At 46.8% G+C, this 16,458-nt stretch overlaps 2 protein-coding genes across 4 annotated transcripts in view; one reads left to right on the top strand and one right to left on the bottom strand.

The window, feature by feature from the left end:
* The window catches only part of CRAMP1 (cramped chromatin regulator homolog 1), a 39,546-nt gene extending 36,263 nt beyond the window's left edge, over positions 1-3,283 (bottom strand). For both annotated transcript variants that reach the window (XM_032197594.1, XM_032197595.1), the window contains exons 1-2: positions 3,239-3,283; positions 773-1,122 (exon numbers count right to left, since the gene is read on the bottom strand). In XM_032197594.1, the coding sequence (XP_032053485.1) occupies positions 773-1,121 (349 nt within the window). In that variant the 5' untranslated portion in view covers position 1,122; positions 3,239-3,283. The remainder of the gene's footprint in view (positions 1-772; positions 1,123-3,238) is intronic.
* A 3,929-nt stretch (positions 3,284-7,212) lies between these two features.
* Positions 7,213-16,458, top strand: part of IFT140 (intraflagellar transport 140) — a 73,339-nt gene continuing 64,093 nt past the window's right edge. For both annotated transcript variants that reach the window (XM_032197365.1, XM_032197364.1), the window contains exons 1-6: positions 7,213-7,262; positions 7,961-8,031; positions 11,075-11,250; positions 12,330-12,551; positions 15,319-15,440; positions 16,159-16,301. In XM_032197365.1, the coding sequence (XP_032053256.1) occupies positions 11,104-11,250; positions 12,330-12,551; positions 15,319-15,440; positions 16,159-16,301 (634 nt within the window). In that variant the 5' untranslated portion in view covers positions 7,213-7,262; positions 7,961-8,031; positions 11,075-11,103. The remainder of the gene's footprint in view (positions 7,263-7,960; positions 8,032-11,074; positions 11,251-12,329; positions 12,552-15,318; positions 15,441-16,158; positions 16,302-16,458) is intronic.

Here is a 16,458-nt window from a genome sequence, read left to right as displayed (position 1 = left end):
CCAGCTACTTCAGGAAGAAACAGCTTTGAAAAAAACATATTCTCATCCTCAATGCTAAAGTGAAAAAAAGCATGTATACGTATGTAAAAATATGCATACATAGATATATACAGAGCAACCTTATTAAAAAAAAAAAAAAAGTAAAAACATCAAATTGCATGAAAATCCCTTAACTGTTCTGAACCAGTAATGCAGTACTAGTGACTCATAAAACCTTGGAAACAAATAGTTCAATATGTGTATTTCACAACTGTTTCAAAAATAGTTCCTTGAGTAAAACAGTCACAGAAATGAGAGAAATCATCAATATCTTGTGGTTAGCTTTTTTCCCTTTTTTTTTTTTTTAAAACTACCACCCATTTAATATTTTGTTATTATTCAATGACAGAATGCAGAGTGCAGCCACCTGATTACACAGCTTGTTAGAGTCTAATTTCCTAACCAAAATATAGAGATTTCCTAAAACTCAAGAGACAAAATGCAGGAATTAAAGGTTTGCTTCAATAATGAAGGGCTTTTTTTTTTTTCTCCCTCTTCCACATACACATCCAAATCCCTCCATTTTTGCAAGTGCAAACGGGAGAGTGGGCAGCAGAGAAGCTGAAGCCTTGGGACACAAAGAAAATTTCAGCTACTGTGCGAAACAAGCCCCAGAACACCTTCCCCAAAACCAAACAAAAGATGGCATCTGCAGGAGGAGAATGACAACCCCCAAACACAGTGACCCACACCCCGCTCGCCTGCGTGTTCTGAGGGTTCCAAAATACAGTACCTTTGCCTTTTACAGCAGTGCTGCTGCCAACTGAAGAGGATGCCTGAGAATCCTTCTTCAGCCTCTTGCTCTGAGGTCTGACACTGGACCTGAGAAAATGATGCTGGTCCTGGCTGTGGGAGGGCTGGAGGGCAGCCGGGGCCTGGGCCAAGCTGGGGTTCGGTGAGGGGCTGCTGTTAGTGTTGCTGTTGATGATCTTCTCTTCTTTCTTTGTGCTGCTGCTGCCTGGAGCTGCCTCTCCTCCTCCTCCTGCCCCTTCTTCTTCCAGGGACTCCTCATCTCCTCCTGCTCTCTTGCCCAGCTTTTTCACCCCTTCCTCCCCGCTGCTCTCGCCCAGTTTCACCGTCATCCTGTTGGGGAGGAGAGAAAGAAAAGAGGGGGGCACAAAGTCAGGCCGGGGAGCCCACCAGAGAGGGGGAGAAACCCCTGGGCTGAGAGGGGAGAAGTTTAGCTGCAGAAATTCCTCTCAACATGGCCGCCGTTGTTTGTTACTAAATCCCCTTTCGTTTGCTGTCCCGACCCAACAACCTGTGCCGAGGGCGGGAGGGGAGAGCCCCGCGGGAATCCCCCCCAAAGCGGCCCAAAAGGCTGCGGGGCTCCCCCGGCAGCCCCCCGGAGGCCTTCGGGCCGCCTCGGGCGGAAAAAAAAAATATATATATAAAATAAATCGCCGAGGCCAACTCGGGCGCTGGAAGCGCTCGGCAGGCGGCGAGGGAGGGAGGGAGGGAGGGAGGGAGCGAGGCAGCCGCCGGGCCCGGCGGAGCGGGGCAGCGCGGCCGGGGCTCGCCCCCATCCTACCCCTTGCGAAGCTGCGGGGGCCCGGGGGGGGCTCCTCGGCCTCCTCCCCGCGGGGCCCAGCCGGCCCGGCCCGCCGCGGGGGGGGGCTCCATGCTCCTCGCTGCGGCGGCGGCGGCTTCTCCTCCTCCTCCTCCCTGTGTGTGTGTGTGTGCGGCTGGGGCTGGGGCTGGGACTGGCCACGGCGACCAAGCTTGCCAGCTCCCCTCCGCCCCCACCCCGCACCTCCCGGCCCTCCCCAGGGGGCAGCCGGCCCCGGGCAGCCGGCCCCGAGCAGCGCCCGGCCGGCGGCGAGCCCGGCACGGCCCGGCAGGGGCCCGGCCCCCCGCAGCCCCCTCGCTCGCTTCTCGCCGCTTTCAGCTCGGGGGGCACCCGAAGGGCCCCCCCTCGCCTCCACGGGGCCAGCTGCGGGGTTTTACACCCCCAGATACCGGGACAGCGCTCGGCACCCTGCGAGAGGCAGCGAGCAAAGCAGCCCAGCGCCCCGGCTGCCATTTGGGTGCCATGCGGGGTGGCCTCGCTACCTGCGGAAACCTGCCCGGCACGGGGGGACCTGGAACACAACCCCAGACACGGGCACACGCACAGGAGCTTCAGGCATTAAACCACGTTATCTGCTACAAGCCAACAGCAGTTTTTGAAGAGAGTGTAAAAACGGGCCTGGCACCAGATCCAGCAGTCAACTTCTGAGAAAGAAACCCTTCCGCAGCAGAAGGGAGAACTGGCGCTCGCAGTGCCTTATCGCCAGCACGGAAGCCACAGTCCAACTTTAATTAAGGGCAAAGATAAATGCCAGTGGGAGAAGGAAATTCTTAATATCACTAATAAAATGATGGAATTGCAACGGATCGGGCTGATACCAGGATGGAGTGTTTTAAAGTAAGCCAGGTGCATCAGCACAACAGGGCACCTGGATGCGTGTCGTTACAGTGTGCGGGCTTTGTTCCTGTTACTAAAGTGTTATTTTTCCCTCTAACAGCCCTCAGCTGCAATACCATACCTAACAGCTCAGAACAATGTGGGGCAATGCTCCATTCTTTGTGAAAAGCCCTGTGAGCTGGTTTGAACTGCAAATCTAAGTTCATATTAAAACTTCATATGGAACCTGATGGAGCCCCGATCACCAACAGAAGTCTTCTCCATGTAAAAAAGTCACAATATTTTCAGTTGCTGTGGCGACAGAAAGCTTCAAACCCTGACAGTTTGTGCTCAAAAAAAAATATTAACTTTGAGAGGACTCAAGCCTCCTTGATCCCAATTTGAGTTTCATTCCCGCAAGTTAGACGACGCAGCTGCTGCGCTCCCCCCAGCAACCCCTGCCAGAAGGGTTTCTCCCCCAGCACCACACGGCTCTGGGGCAGCCTCAGGACGCGTTAGGACACCAGGGCGGCCACCCCAGCACCCACCCCCCTTGGCAGCATCCTGGCCAAACCCTCCAGCGGGGGCTCTCCCCGTCCCCCCCCCCACCCGCTGTTTTCGCTTTCCCTTTTGCTTTCAGGCGCCCCCCCCCCCCTCCCCGCACCGCCGCACGCCCTCGCCCAGCGCCGCTCACAAAACCCCGGCTCCCCCCGCACCCCCAGCGCCGCCCCCTCCCGCTGCCGGGGGCTCCGGCCCCAGGGACCCCCGGGGGCCCCGCGGAGCCGCCCCCCGGTGCCGTGGCCGCAGCGTTACCTGCCGCATCAACGCCGCCCCGCAGCCTCCGCGCTCCGGCTCTCCCGGCGGCGGCCGCTGCGGCTCCTCCGCCCCCCGCAGCCCCAGGCACCCGCAGGCCGCGCCCCAGAGCCGCCAGCTCGGGCGGAGGCCGGCGCGCCCCGCGACCCCCGCGGCCTCCAGCGGCCCTCCCAGCGCTGCCGCCGGCCGGGGCAGGCCGCCTAGCCCCGCCGCTCGCCGGCCGGCCGGCCTCAGCGCCCCCGAGCCGGAGCCGCGGCTCCCTGGCGGGCCGGGGGTGGCTGCGGGGCGCGGGGCGCTGGGTGCGGGGCGCGGGGCGCTGGGCTCCGCCGCGGTTCCGCTTCCTCCTCAGCCTGCGCCGGGCCTGGCCGGGCGCGGCGGGCCGCCCCTGGCGGGACCCCAAACAAAGGCCGCCATTGGCTGGCGGCACGCGGGAGCGAGGCGGGAGGCGGGGCCGCGGCGCCGACGCCGGCCAATCGGCGCGCGGCGCGGGGAGGGTGACGGCGGCGTCCGGCGGGGGAAGAGGCGGCAGCTGGGGGCCGGCCGAGGGAGAGGCCGGCCCCACGAGGTGGCTGCTGATTGGCTAGAAGGGTGGCTAATGGACGGTGTCTGGGTTTTCATTGGCTAGAGAGATGTTGATTTGCATGCGGCGCTGTATTTATAGCCTCCGCCGGAAGAGGAGGTGCTTCCAGTAGTGAGGAGCTGGGAGAGGGGTGGGGCGCGCTGGGCTTGGTGCCGGGGCTCCCTCTGGCAGCGGGCGGCCCGCGGCGAACGGGAAGGGCCTCGCGGCTCAGCCCCTGAGAGGCGCTGCGGGGAGAGGGGGAGAGGCCGCCGCCTGGCATCGCTCGCCGTGCTTCTCCACCGCAGCGTCCCGGTGCTCGGTCACTGCCGGTGGAGCGCTGCGGGGCTGCCCCGTGCCCGCCCGTCCCGCTGCGGAGCCCTTTCCCCTGTTAGCTGGTGGCGCAGCGCTGGGTGCCCGCTGCTCCCCGGAGGTGGGGTGCGGAGGGGGGACCTGGGGCTGCTCTCGGCCCGGAGCACACCGTGCCTCTGGCAAAGCCTTGGCACCAGCAGGGGCTGTGCCAGCGGGTCTGGTGCTGAGCGTCCCTACGAGGCCTGGGTTTGGTGGGGACTGAGGAAATGACCAATTCTTGCAAATTTTATGGGAGTTCTTACAAAGAACAGCGCTAGAAGTGGAGCTGAGCACTGGAGGCTTGCCCACAGAGCTGCTGAGAGGCTGGGTCATCCCGAAATGGTGGCTGTGCTTCTGGAAGGCTCTGAGCTGAGGGGGGCCCGCAGGCTGAGCGTGCTGCTGAGGTGCTTGGTTAGCAGCACCTTTGTTACCACTGCAGGATTTTAATCAGCTTTTTCTTCTTCAGTGTTGTAAGTGATGTACTGAAAGCAATAAATATAAAATCTCCTGGGAAGGCCTGTCATCATCCCAAATTGAAGTCTTCTTGTGATGTTTGAGTTCATATAGGTATTATTAGGTGGGCTAGTGAGTTTTGCTTAGTAAATGATCTCCAGGATTAAGGAAGCTTTATTCAGTGATGGATGAAATAAGTGAGGGTTGAATTAGATTAGTGCATGAAGTCTTTTGTCCTGTTTTCCAGTGACCATTGTTTGGCACTTAGATGTGGCAATCTCATGTTAACTGATAATGCAAATAATTTCCAAAAATCTTAAATTTTTGTATGAGATTTTTCTTTAATAGCTATTAGTAAAGTATTTATGAAAAAATATTGGATATCCATCTTTTTAAAACTTCCTGAATATCCTAGCAGGGTAGGATGCGTTAGTCCTGTTCCGTTGAGGAAAAATTCATAATCTGTAGCTTAGGAATCAATGCTTTAGCCATTTGACCTTTATGATAGCAGGTAAATTGTGGAAGGCAGGGCTCCTGTGGAGAGTGTTGCAAGTAACTCTCATGACAGTGAGCTAAATTTAAACATGCCTCGGGCTTTGTCATCTCTAAATATGCTGTAAAGCATAGCTATGAGTAACAAGTATATTGTTACAAATTGAATTCTTAAACCAAGAAGAGCCAAATAGCTTAATGGTCTTGTCACAACTGTAAAGCTTTGTATTTAAACTTACATGTTAGTTTGTTGAGAGTATTTTTTCAGTCTTGTTAGAACGTGGTGCAAGATCATATGGTTTATATCAAATATTCTTGCCACTTGATTTGACCACAGCCAAATTTAACATTACTGACAGGAAATGATGCATTCTGCATCTACAGTGCCGTGTAGTTCATTTCCATGGTTCTTTGCAAAAACATGTGAAGGTGCCTTCAGTTCCTCACGGAGCTCAGAGTTGAACGTTCCCATTCTCTGTGTATGTAAATAACTTCATGTGCTTGAATAGCCCCATTGCCTCAAGTAGACGGTTATGGTGTAAAATTGCCTATGTGCATAAATGTCCAGGAAAGAGACTGAATAAAAAGACATTAGACGAGAGTTGAGAGGGAAGGGGAAGGTTGAGATGTCAAAAGACACTTGAACTTTTCTTCATTCTGTTTTAGTGGTAGGGAGGTCTCCATGATCATGCTTGTGCAAACCTGCACAGATACAAAATGCAAACAGTCCCTGTTCGTTGCCATTGTTCTCTGGACTAGGCAAGAACACTAACTTGGTTTGTTGGGCATCCTGCGTATTTTAAGACGAATAACAAATTGTGTGCACTGCATACTTATTGTCTGTGGTGGTCTCAATTTTGCATCTCAAGTACATGATTATTACACTAATTACAATATGAAACTACTTATTCAAAGGCCTTAAAAACCATCAACATAGAAGATGTTATCCTGTATTTTCCTTTTAGGTCCCTTAGCTATTACATTTCATAATTCATTTGTTCATACAAAGCTCTTAAATTCCTTAATCTAGCAAATGATAATGGATGATTTTTGTTGGCAAAGCAGTTCTTTCCCATTCAGGTAAGAGGATTTAAACCAAAGGTCAGACATCTGTTGTTAATCTTTCATGTCTTACTAAATAGGGGTCACCTAATCACAGCTTCACTTTTTTCTCGGCAGTTGAGGTCAAGCCCTTAGAGGGAAGGCTAAGATCCACTGTGACTGTGCTGCCGAAGCACGTTCTTTGTGTGTCCTGGGGCCTCAGGGTCTCTGCAGTGATCAGGCCTCTTTCATGAGGGCAGTACTCAGGTGAGGGAAGGCCAGAGTATCCTGGGATGCTCTGCTTATTTCTTATTTATTTTAAAGCATAAATGGTCTATAGCAGGGCTTCTCTGCTGGATGTAATAGGGCAGGGAATTTAACTTTGTTAAAGGCTATTTAACCAGGTGTATGTAGTTCAGGTATTAGGCAGAAAGTTGTGTAACAGTGGAACCAGGTAATTGTGAAAGCTGTGAAATGGTCACCTGAGCATAGCTGGTCAGGGGTTTTAGATCATGGAATAACTTAGGCTGGAAAAGACCTCTGGGATGCTCTGGTCCACCCTTTAACGCAGCCCTGCCAAGGACACTGCTCGGCCGGGTCACTGAGCGCTGCATCTGAGTGCTGTTGAAGACCCCCAGGGACGGTGACTCAGCCACTTCTCTGGGCAGCCCGTTCCAGCACTTCACAACCCTTCCTGTCAAATTTTTCCTAAACCTCTCCTGGTGCAACTTAAGGCTGTTTCCTCGCATCTCTTAGTATGTGGGAGAAGAGACTGATTCCTGATAGCTTCCTTTAAGGTGATGAGGTCTCCCCTGAGCCTCCTTTTCTCTGGGCTAAACAACCCCACGTCCCTCACTGCTCCTCCTAGGACTCGTTCCCCAGCTCTGTCACCCTTCGGGCGCGCTCGGGCACCTCCGTGTCCTTACAGCGGGGTTGGGGCTGCCGGCGGGGCGGGGGCCGGCCTCGGGGCTGCCAGGCCTGCAGCGGGCCGTGCCCGGGGGGCGCTCTGGGGCCGTTTCGGGCGGGCTGGCCCCGTTGTCACGGCAACGCGGGGCCGCGCAGCGCGGGCGGCCCGGGAGACGGCGGCGGGAGCGCGCTGCGGCTCGGCCCGGGCCCGGCTGCTGAGGACGGGTACGTGCGGCTGCGGGGCGGCGGGGACCCGGGGGGGGGGGGCGGTGCGGGCCGGGCCGGGCCGGGCCGGGGCCTGCTCGCGGGGGGGGGCGCGGCCGCGGCTTCGGGGGCCGCGGGCGGCTTCGCGGGGGCGGCTCGGGCGGGCCCCGGGGGGGTGAAAGCGGCGCTTGTGAGCGCTGTAAAGTTAAAGCTCGCCTTTCTGGCGGGCGGGGGGTCGCGGAAGGGGCGCTGCTTTTTACAAAGGTGCCCGAGGGTTGGGGCAGCGCTGCGGTGCGCGCTGAAACTGCCCTGTGAGCCCCCCGCTGCTGGGCTTCTGCTGAGCCTGTGGCTGGACGCCGTGCCAAAGGGCAGCAAACCTCGCCTTTGTCAGCCTGGCTCGTCTCTAAACGTGCTCACAACGTGTCCATGCAGGGCACAAGTAACTTTTTAAGAATTGTCACCAAAAGCAGAACAGCACAATTACATTCAAATTAAATCAGAGTGGGGGATCGGAGCGCAGATGACTGTCTTCTGCGATGTGTCCGTGCGTGCTGGCACAACGCTGGGATTTGTAGCGGGAGGAATCTCGAGCCTGCTTACCTGGGCTCCTGAAAATCCAAACAGATCAAAGCTGTTTGGCTTGTAATATACTTTAACACTATGTCAGCTTGTAAGTAACGAATTGTGAGTTGTTTTGTTTTTTTTTTTTTTTTCTGGAGGAAAACCACTCCATACCAAAGGCTAATCTTCCCCTGTGTGTGCAACTGTTCGGAGACCTAGTGAAATCCTGGTGAGTGCCTCAGTCGGTAGGTACAGACAGACACAGCTCCTCTGCCCATGCTCTGAGACAGCCAGTTACCGGTCTGCTTTAGTCCAGAAACCACATTACTGTGTTGATGTTGTATGACGTGTGAGCTACTAAACCTTGAAATACAACTTCCCAAAAGTTTTGGTACCCTGAGCACAGAGCCGTGTTAGCACAGGTGTACGGTGTCTGGTCGAGAGCTGGCTTGTGTCTGGCCGGTTAAGAACAGGAGCAGGGAATGACCTTGAATCTCTTTACTTTTGACTGTATGTTAACATAACTTTTATGAAGCACCTGTGGATTGGTTGGAAGGTGTCGGTCAGTTATATCTTCTATTAAAGAGATCAGCTGTCTGGTCTTGATCAAATTCTACACCGATCTTCAAAGTGCTGAACTTTGTCAGAAATTCCTCTCTTTTTCACCATGAAAAAAATAAGATGTGCTGTGCCAGAAACATTTGTAGAAAGTGGTTCTTGTGTTTCTTCCTTGAGAAGACTTCTTTGAGGAGGCAACTGTCAGTGTAAATGCATGAGACTGAAGCAGCAGTAAACATGGGGATAAGCAAGCATAATGAATGCTGGCTTTGTGACTTCTTTATGCTGCTGTGTAATCCACTTGTAGACTATTTATTTACATACAGCAATCTACTACACCATTTTGCATAGCTATTGAGATGGCAAAAAAATATTAGCGATTGTCAGTGATGACAGCATCACTGAATCTTGTTTTAGTAAGTGCCAGTCTGCTCTCTTAAATGTGTGTACTTAATTCCAAATGGGACAGTTAGCTATACAGCTCTCCTAATTGGATTAAGTGGACACTCACGTATGTAGTAAGGCAGACAACGTGGTGTGATGCACACATTAATGAATTGTCAAGGGACCGACAAACTTGTTTTCTTCCCTCTCTGGGGGAGACTGAATAATCAAATAAGAAATATTTGCTATTACAGATGCAATGAACAGGAAACTGAAAAAGGTGGTCCTTAAAGGAAATACAGATGTACGATTTAGAGTAATAAAGTCTATTTCCTACCAGATGTTTTTATTTAGGCATCTCAAATTTTTATTTAAATCTGAAGTGAATTTCTCAAATAACTTTTGAGCCAGTATAATGCTTACTTAAATGTAGACCAACTTTTTCCCTGTTAAACTACAATGAAGCAGGAATGAAAGTGTTAGAATGGGTACGGTATTTTCACAGATGTGGAGATTCAATAAAACTATCAAAAATGTGAAATAAAGGTGAAAAACAGTCCAATATGTACTTGAATGTTTTTGTTGTTGTTGTTTGTTTTTTTGAGGGGGAAGGTGGTAATGAAGCCAGCTCCATGTGCTATACGTGTTGTTATACAAATGTGGAGGTTGAGGGAGGTGACTGTGCCCCCCTGTGCTGCCCTTGTGAGGCCCCACTTGGGCCTCACGTCTGGAGCCCCCTGCATCCAGGTCTGGAGCCCCCAGCACAAGAAGGATGTGGGGCTGTTAGAGTGGGTCTAGAGGAAGGCCACGAAGATGATCAAGGGGCTGGAGCACCTCTCCTATGGAGAAATGTTGAGAGAGCTGGGGCTGTTCAGCCTGGAGAAGAGAAGTCTCCAGGGAGACATCACTGCAGCTTTTCAATACTTAAAGGGGGCTTAAAAAGGATGGACAGCAACTTTTTACTTGGTCAGATAATGATGAGAGAAGGAGGAATGGTTTTAAATGAAAGAGGGGCAATTTAAGTTAGATGTTAGGAGGAAATCCTTCACACAGAGGGTGGTGAGGCACTGAACAGGTTGCCCAGAGCAGCTGTGGGTGCCCCATCCCTGGAGGTGTACGAGGCCAGGCTGGGTGAGGCTTTGGGCAACCTGATCGGGTGGTGGCATCCGTGCCATGGCAGGGGGGTGAAACTGGATGGTCTTCAAGGCCCTTTCCAACCCAATCCATTCTATGATTGTGAATGAGCGTGAACATAAGGATGAATGGATTTTGCTGAAAGATCAAACTGCACCTTATGAGGCTGGTGTGCTTGTTTCTATTTCAGTGGTACTTCGTGTTCTTAATGTCAATGGCAAGGTACAAAGCTACCAGTCTATTTTGAAATGTTGCCTTCCTTTCTAACCTATCTAATTGAAGGTGCTGAATCTAATTTTTCTTTTCTGGGGGAAGACAGCCCTCTTAAAACAAAATATTTATTTTAAACACTGATGGAATATTTGAAGTAAGGAGAGTAATTCAAGAATCTCTATTGAATTGGGGTCTGATTGATGACCTAGGAAAATCTAACTGCTGTACGTGCATGTTCCTACAGATTAATAGCTCGTGGTTTAGCTGTCCATAAGAAAAACCTTCCCAAGAAAGGGAACCACTTAAACCTTTACCAGGAATTTTTTATTTTTCAGGTTTTGATACTGTTTGTTAATAAATGAGATGCTTAAGAGGTGGTTATCTCAGCTGTTCTTTTTTCCGATGCCAATGAGATCATACAACACAAATCCCAAAGTATAAACTTTTAAATGTTTAGTGACTTGCTCCATTTCTGAGAAAGAACTCTAAAAAGAGAATTGCTTTCAGGTTCTTTTCTTGAAAAATCATAATTTATTATTTTCCTTCAGATACAGACAGGTTTTGTGGTCTTGAATGAGTTAAACTAATCTGTCCAGTAATTTCAACAGTACAAGCTCTGAAATGGTGACAACTGTTAAAGCTTACTTTGAAAAAAGCTCAGGTATGAGGCTTCACAACCTGAGATCACTCTCTACGTTGACATCTTCGGATATGAAGTACCAGAAATACCTTTTTTGATAAACTCCGAATTACTTCAGAATTCTCTGAAGTAAAGCAGTACAAGCCACTGAGAGACCAGGTGCTAGTCTATGCACGCTGTGGATCTATGGGCTACAAGGCCCAGTACTCCTCAGCATTTTTTAACCTTTTAGCCTTTTCTGTGTTCTATATAGAGCACATTAAGAAGGTGATGTGGTAGCTTCTTTTATGAACAACTTTTAGTATTCTGTGACCTGTTACAACCACTTCTTTTCCTTGTGCAGGTTTGCAGTCTGTGATAGCTCCTGATGCTATGGCTGTGTACGTGGATCATCGAGTAGATGCTCCTGAGTCAGTTGCCTCCCCGTCTCATATAACGTGGCACTCAATCCATCCACTCTTGGCAGTTGCTTCCATCAGCACAGCATCTGGGGGCTGTGTGGATATCTATCTGGAACAGGTGAGTAATCAGCAACTTTGCTTTTGGGCTTAATAACATGCTGCTGTTTTGAAACTTCAATTTTGTATTATATTTGCAGGTTTACTTATGCTCCTTGAATCCCTATCTCTATGTTTTAATTATTGTCTGTGCTATTTTGAAAATGTCGGATTCATCAGCTATGAGATTACACGTGTTTTATAAAAAACCCTTCATGCTTTTTTTTCTAAAAAAAACTTTAAGTGAATGAAATGTACTAAGAAGTATGAATAAAAAAAAATCATTCTTCCATCTTGAGCCTGAACTGATTTGCTAGACCCAACTTGTTCCATCTGAGTGTGTTGTTTACTAACATGGTTTATGCCTGTAGACAGGTATTTGCTCTGCCTACTCTGATAAGTTTTACACAAGAGGCTTGTGTAGCACTTCAGCGTGCATCATTTCCAGGGGAAAAAAGTATCTGTGCTACTTAGGGAAATGGTAGTATAATCTATCTAGCAGCAGATGTACTGGAAACATTTAACTCTGTTAATAAGTAGTCTATTAAATACGTAATTTTCAAAGAGCATTATTAAGAATTGTCATCCAAATTTTACAAACAGAAAAATAAATACACGAGGAGGTTAAATGATTTGCCTGAAATAATACAGCAAACTATGCACAAAGGAAAGCCTGCTTTTAAAAGAACTGTTTAGATTATTCCATATTCTAAATTAAGTCCTTTATTCTTTGTAAAAGTTTTTTTTGTTTTGTTTTTTACCTTGAAATGTAATTGAAGCCTTCTTATCATTCACACAGGAATAAGAGTTTGATATTCAGTGAGAGCTCTTCATGCATGCTGGGTTGAGGAATAGCTTTGAAAAGCAGAGAGAGGCAATCCCTTAATACCACTGTGTTTTCACAGGCTATTTTCAAATGGGTGTACTGCATGTCGTAGCACATTTTTATGCACACAAAATATCCATAAATACTTTGTGTAGCCACTTCACATGTCTTACCAGATGTTCTGTTACATATCAGTCCTTTATCACAGGAAAAGATCAAATCTGAAAATTTAGCTTCATCTTTGTACTGAGCCTGTACTTTATTTCCATTTGCAGGGAGAACATGTGTCTGATGCACATGTTGAGAAAAGCTTTCAGGTCACGTCACTTTCCTGGCACCCTTCCAGGCCGATTCTTGCAGCAGGCTGGGAGACTGGAGAAGTTACGATACTTAACAAACAAGACAAGGAGCACCATGCTGTGCCACCAACTCATAACACCAAAATTACAGTCCTAAACTGGAGTACAAATGGTACCCACCTTGTGTCTGGTGACAGGGTAAGCAGTTGAAGTATCAAATGTGCATTTGATGTGGAACAGTGTTGCAAGCCCTGTGATGGAAAAAAGATTATGGAATGGATTACTAGGGGAAGGAATATTTGCAGGGGTAGGTGGATAAATTTCTTTGCTTTAGATACAAATTAAAATTGATGGGGAATAAAACCCAATTTTAGCGTTTTAAATTTTTTGCAGATCTTTAATTCACCTTTAAATAAGTATCTCTAATCTCACTATGTCTTGGGTGGTAGGTTAGAGTTTAAGGCTATTTGATGAATTGAATATTTGAGACATAGGCAATCTGAATTATTTGCATCAGTATATGCAGGAATTTTGTGGCACTCAAGCATAAAACCCAGATGTCAAGAATCCAAGAAGTCCAGATACAACATAGTCTGGACTTAGTGAGTGCACTCACCTACAAGAAGAATTGTACAAATGTTTTACATTAATGAAGTCTATTTTGTTATAACAATACCCTAAAAATGAGTTGAACTTAGTGTATGGAAAATGTTTTAGAAATGCTTGAAATGTCAGTCTTTATTTCTTGATAAGCTGGCTACCCTTTATATGGTGAAATGAGAACTAAGCAATGGAATACCTAATATTCAAGTTTAAGTACTCATGGTTTTGCCAGTTCTTGCATCAGCAAATGGAAAAGTGCTTTTTTATATTCTTTCTGATAAGCTTGAGCTTCTCAAATAATTTCTATTTTTTAATTTTTATAATTTTTATCTATGAGTCAGAGGAAAATGCAATTTTAAATCACTATTGGTAAAATCCTGTTGCACTTGCAGAAATTGAAAACTAAGAGTTAAATTGCATTTATGCTCTGAAATAGAAAGGAGACAATGTTGCCCAGACAAAAGATAACAAATGGTGTAACTGAGGCTTTATATAGAGATAATATTAACATAACTGTACTTTACATTAACCCTACACTTATGAACAGACTTTTCAAATTGATTTTTGGTGTAAGATCACAGTAAGTCTTCCCAAAACCGACGTAGCCACTCTTATAGGCAAGTTTGACTAAAAATTTTATAAGCTCATCCTAAGTGCTACTCTGAGTAACAATCAAACTAGAGTAAGCAGAGGTTTCAAGTAAGCATTTTAAGATGACAAAGCAAGATCTGCATGTGTTGACATGAAGGCTCTTCACTTTTACCTAGGTTAAATAGCTGTCACTGGAACAACCAACCTCAATGGATAGAGCAGCATGACGTTTGAACTCAGTGAAGTTCAGTACAGCAAAAACCAGCTTTCAGCCTCTAATGGAATTCAATAAACACAGCTGAGCACAGTTAGGGTTCTCTATGGTATCCCTGGCCAATGCAATGTGGGTCCTTAAAAACCTGCAGCTGTGTAACAGCCAGCTTGAGCTAATCAGCTTTGTGAAGAGCCAAGGCTTATTAGACGGGGTGCACAGCTGTTTCTGCATCCTGTGGCTAGCATCAAGATTGTTTCTGCTAAAAACTGTATTGTGCACGCCAGCTTATCCTGTTGCATGCTCACTGTCATTCTACTTGGTGTATGTTATACTCAGTGTGTGGTCTGTGCACTGTGCGTACACTTTGTCTCCTACATCCTTCCCAATAGTCTTTAAATATAGTTTTAAAATCCTTCACGTGAAGGATAGCAGTATGGTGGTATGGATATTATCTTAATTCTGACAAGAAGGTAGAACTTTCATTTGTGGCAGGGGAAAAAAGATGGAAACATTACCTCAGAAGGCCTCAGCTGCATCTTGTGTGGGTTCTAGTTAGGACTGTAAAGTTAAAGTGCTTACGTTGTGCTACTGCTACTAGTATTCCACTTGTAGAAGGGCACATATCTTTTAAAAACAAAGAAAAATAAAGCAAATTATAATACCGCTTCTATTGTTGTCTGCTTAATGAAACAAGATGATGTTGAACTTTGTAGTGCAAATTGTTAGTTTTTCAGGTAATATGCAGAGGGCCTCCAACTGCAGTTTGGTTGCCTAAGTACGAACAGAATAACAAAAATAAATAATAATCTTTAAATTCCAGCTGTGAAGCTGTGGCATCAGTCAACCTGTTGGGATTGTTGATTGATACGTCATGCATCTCTTTTTGCGTGTCTGCCTTCTCCATTCCTTATGGTCACTGGCCTTTGAGGTTGATGAGCATTCTGAGCGGGCACTGCAAAATGCTTGCTGTCTCCAAAACCCATGCCAGGCTCCAAGGCTTGCACAGTGCCAGTACTTTGGTGTGTGCTTCTGTTCTTGCTTGCAGGAAAAATCACCAATTGAGACTATGTGATAGTAGTTAGTTCTTATCTATGCTGCAAATACGTATTTTTTTAGAGATTATGAGTATTTGAATAGAAAAAGCAAAGTGAATGTGTATTCCTAATCTTTATGTAAAATTGATAGCTAAGTAAAGCTTAAGAATATAACTTCTCAGAATATACAGGAACAATCTTGAGATTTGTAAGACTGAAGTTTTGTTTGGAATGAGGTACGCATGTAAATGTTGGGCAAATGGAGCTAAGGAAAGGGACAATTAGGGTGTCAGAAAAAAAAAAAAAAAAAAAAAAGAGACTATTTAATACTTTCTTTGAGAAGTGCTCCAGGCATTGTTGTTCAAGGTATTTTTAAAATTAGGCTGAAAGAATGGGCACAATTATTTTCCAGAGTATCACTAAAATATTCTGCATTGATAACGCAATGTGCACTGAGTAGGAAAGAATCTGGATTCTCATCTATGTGCAAGGTATAATGAATTAACTGTTGTCTTTTTTCCAGCATGGTGTCTTGGTTTTATGGAGAATGGACCAAAGAGGTCGAGTGCAAGGTACTCCCATGCTGAAACACGAGTATGGAAAACGTCTGTCTCACTGCATCTTTCGACCACCACCTCCTGGCGAGTAAGTGTGCCCCTGTCAGAGCACTCGTAGACTAGGTCCTTCTCTTGTTCCACAGAAAGAAAAGCCTACTTATAGACAATTAGAAAATAATAATAAAAGTAGAAAATTATCCTCCTAATTGTCCTCTGGTTCCAAGTTCTCCTCTCCCTCTAGTTGTTATGGAGGCTATTTGTGTTCTGCATGCAGCAACAAATCTTCATTTTGTCAATACCTTTTTCTTTGTTGCTGCTGATTCTTCTTTCTTTAGTTCTAAGTGGCAATGTTACTGACTGTGAAAAGCAGAAAGCACACTGAAAACAATTATCCATGAAATTATTGGCAAGAACAATTGAGCTCTTAGATATTATGTCTTTTCTCTCCAATCAAGAAATAAGAATCAGTTCTAGTATAAAACAGAAAAATAAACAGCACACAACAACAACAAAACGCACCACAAACCAATAACCCCCCAAAAATGAATCTTCTTTATCTGGGACATTTCTTTGTCTCTCTATAAAAAAGTAATAGTAGTCATAGGGAGGAAAAAGAGGTGAAGCAATACAAGTGAATACTATTATTAAAATCTTGTTTATTTGGGGGCTTGTTGGTTTCCAACCAGTATGTGAAACATCTTCTCTCTTTACAATGAGTCTTATGAATTATAAATTCAAGTTTTTTAGGATGGAAAGTACTCTGTTATGTAAGGAATTGGAAATGAAACATCTCTGGTTGTTTCCAGGGATTTTGTACAGCTGGCAAAAGCAGCTGTGAGTGGTGATGAGAAAGCCTTAGATATGTTTAACTGGAGAAAAGCTGGAACAGGAGCACCACTGAAAATGGGACTCCAGGAAGGACTGTCTTTCTTTGTCACGTTGATGGATGGTAAGAGCAAAATGCTTTTCCAGACTGACGAAAATTTGTGTACTTAATGCTTCAAAACTGTTCAGTGCAAGATAACCCTGTTTTCTTATGTACAACAGGATAGGGTATTCATAGATGTTGAAGAATATTTGATAAGAAGAATTTAATAAAATGCTGA

This window comes from Aythya fuligula, chromosome 15, assembly GCF_009819795.1.
Source record: "Aythya fuligula isolate bAytFul2 chromosome 15, bAytFul2.pri, whole genome shotgun sequence".
Lineage (NCBI taxonomy): Eukaryota > Metazoa > Chordata > Aves > Anseriformes > Anatidae > Aythya > Aythya fuligula.
This window is presented reverse-complemented; position numbering and strand designations above follow the sequence as displayed.